The sequence below is a fragment of the Myzus persicae genome, unplaced genomic scaffold (genome assembly GCF_001856785.1).
Source record: "Myzus persicae strain clone G006 unplaced genomic scaffold, MPER_G0061.0, whole genome shotgun sequence".
NCBI lineage: Eukaryota > Metazoa > Arthropoda > Insecta > Hemiptera > Aphididae > Myzus > Myzus persicae.
Window position 1 is genome coordinate 130164 of NW_019104130.1, and position 3458 is coordinate 133621.

Below are 3458 nucleotides of genomic sequence, written 5' to 3' on the forward strand. Positions count from 1 at the left end.
GCTCCAAATCTGGTATATATAAAATCAAACTTTAGATTTTTGCCTGATGTGATGATGCAAGAAATATTCTTTTATCCGATGGAATTGAAAATAGCTACAGGTTCAGTGGGAAATTAAGTACAGCAAAAATAATAGCTATTAAACATTAAATACATTTTCAAAAATATTGAGTGGAGAAATTACTTCCATAGATAGCTTACCCGAAGACTTAGCAAATGAATTGTTATTTTTTAAATATGTACCGCTAACTTCCATCGATCTTTCTCGGCATATAAATATTGTTAGCAGATAACAGATATTAGTTTCAATTTGAAAATCTAAGGAACTTTTTAAAGTCATTTCAACAACATTGTCGTCTCCATAACCGAGTCTCGCGATAGCGAGTTTCCGATGGCAGCTAGTACATTATAAAGTGTAATTATGTTATAACTATCGTATTATAATTTGCTAAAATAATTAGAAAATTATATTTGTTATTCAATAATTTATGTAAATAATTTAGATAAGTTATTTATGTAGATAGGTATGCATAATAATTAGAAGTTCCTATACACGACAATTATCAACGTCAGTATGAGTAGCCCTTTTCAGTGGTTAAATATCTAATTAAACACAAATAATTCTGCAACTGTGGAATGTGAAATAGGTTTCTGAACTGTTTGTCAACGGTAATATTAATATTATTTATTTAACAGTGCACACAAATTTTGGGGCATTATAAGAATCAAATTAACTTAATAAGCAATTTCAATGACATCAACACACAATTCTGTGCATTGATTAAAAAAATGTACTCAAACACACATTATATTAATATGTTTATGTATCTATATTATTTCAATTATATAGCTACATACATAAACACATATTAAATAACTAAGTTTTAAATATCTTGCAATGAATAATCCATGGCTTATATAATAAAAAATTAAAACACGACCATATGAATATCATTTATTAAATAGATCACACAAATGTCTATGACGTACACAGCTATTTGCTTTCACATAAACTGCCCGTTATAATATACATATAACAAGTTAAACATAATTCTGTGGTTAAATTTAGATAAATTTACTCAAAAATATATGATAATAAATAAAAGACAATATTTTAACTTGACCATTAATGCTCAATGTTATGATATAATATTGGATTTCATAATTAATACACTCTAAATTAAATATGTAACATTAAATTGTATATTGCTAATATATTCATATATTTTTACTTATATAGTTACACATATATATATTAAATAAATTAACTAGGTATTTATTTGATGCAGAACCATATTATATTATTATGCATAATGCATAGTGTACCTAACACAATAGAAATTGCAATGTATTTGCATTCAATAGCATGATATTTGCATCTATTTTGTTAAATAGGTATATGGGATACGAATAATGGCCAGATCCTACATATTTAATCGGTTAAACAAGGTTTAATGCAGTATTCGTTGCTGAATACAAACGGCTTAAATACTCTGATTTCCTCACATTAAAATATCTGAGTAGGTTGTTCCGTAGGTTTAGGCGTTCCGTTTTTTATATATAGCATGGCAGCCCAGATTTTTTGCATTTTTTTTCGATTTTTTAACATAATTTTTCCAAGTTCCAATGATTATTTCATTGTTATCTGCATCATTACTGTAAATAGTGTAATCATAATTTTCGTGGTGCTTACATTATGAAATAATTACAAAAATAGTGGGCGTTACTTATATCCATCCGTATGATTGTGCCAAATACGATTACCTACATGCGATCTTTATTTTCTATGCATTATGCGTGTATAATGTAGGTATGTACTACCAATTTAGTTGAGTTTCACTTATAGCCGCTGAACGGCGTGTCTGCAATCCACCGCAGGTTAGGTTAGCAAATGGATTGATTACCTGATTAGTTGTAACCCATTATCTGCGATCTGACGATATCGGATTGCTTACCTAGGTAGGCAACTTGAATGTTAATTGATTTCACTTGAGGTGACAAACTTGCTAGACATTCGAACACGGATTTCAAATTTATATTCTTTTACACATGAAAAAGCACCGGACATGCAACAGAGAACCGTATTATTATTCAATTGCCAGTTGTCGTAGGCGATGTGAGATTTCAAGACACTGAAACTGGAATGTCAGACATTCCCGCGTTTACAACGAGCCTCCAAGCCTTATCAAAAATCCTTATCACTTCCTAAATTGTTGTTTTGTAACCACCCATGACACGTCGACAGGAGGAACTTTTTTAAGTAATTTCAACAACATTGTCGTCTCCATCACAATTCACAGTCTCACATGCCTCCGAGTTTCACGATATCGAGTTTCCGATGGCAGCTAGTACATTATAAAGTGTAATTATGTAATAAGTTATGTTGAGGTACACAGATATACAGAAGCTAAAGGTAAATAAATGTAAGATCGGATATAACATGTAATAATATAATAATATGTAAAATTGATATGAATAACTATAGTGCTCCGATGCGTAATATAAAACAACGACTGCGTCCTACAGGCTAGTACATATAACGAATATGCTATAGAAATATAAAATGCCTATTCAGCGTCTGCTGTACTACAGTGTGAAATGTGTGAATAATTTGCTTATAATCTATATGATACAAGGTGTGTTGTTTACATTCAACACTTCCCCTTAAACAATATACCCTAACTTAGAAGTTAGAATTAATATATCTAATTCCCAACATCTCCCTGAGTTCTTGAAATCTTGGTCGTGGAGTTGGCTTAGTCAATATGTCAGCTAACTGTTCCTTGCTTGGCACATACTCCAGAGAAAACATACCTTCACTGAACTTCTCACGAATGTAGTGATATCGAACATCGATGTGTTTTGTTCGCTTATGGTATTCTGGATTTTTCACTAGTTTGATGGCGCTTTAGTTGTCTGCATATAGAACTGGTGTATCTCCTTGTGTCTCCAGAAGATCACTGATAAGTAGCGTCAACCAAGTAAGTTACTGTATCGATAAGCTCAGCGCTATGTATTCTGCCTCAGTAGTCGAAAGTGCTACCAATTTTTGCCTTTGTGAACACCATGCTACGATTCCATCTCCCACCATGAAAATTAATCCTGATGTTGATCGTCTCGTTGTTGTGACACCGGCATAGTCTGCGTCACTATATCCACGCAACTTTGGTGTTACACTAGAATCATAAATTAAACCATAATTAAACGTTCCCTTTAAATATTTAAATATACGTTTCACCGCATTCCAATGAATTGTCAGAGGCTTTTCTAAATAACGACTGACAAGATTTACTGCAAAAGTTATATCAGGCCTTGTTATTTGGCTTAGATACAACAAACTTCCAACTGATTCTCTGTATGGAACTTCCCCTGCTTCCAATGACCCTGACAAATTTGGATCTAATGAGTGTTGTGGATCTGTGGGAATATGCAGGACGTTTGCTTCTTCCATATTGAACC

At 32.2% G+C, this 3458-nt stretch overlaps 1 protein-coding gene across 2 annotated transcripts in view; it reads left to right on the top strand.

Moving 5' to 3' along the window:
• The first annotated feature begins 378 nt into the window (after window positions 1-378).
• Window positions 379-3458, top strand: part of LOC111039047 — a 6734-nt gene continuing 3654 nt past the window's right edge. Inside the window, exon 1 of one of the 2 annotated variants that reach the window (XM_022322326.1) lies at window positions 379-414. Coding sequence is in view for 1 of the 2 variants with exons in the window: in XM_022322325.1 (XP_022178017.1) it covers window positions 2338-2347 (10 nt within the window). In the remaining variant the exon portion in view is untranslated. Of the gene's footprint in view, window positions 415-2047; window positions 2348-3458 lie in introns of those variants that run through there. The other variant, XM_022322325.1, reaches the window with a different exon arrangement.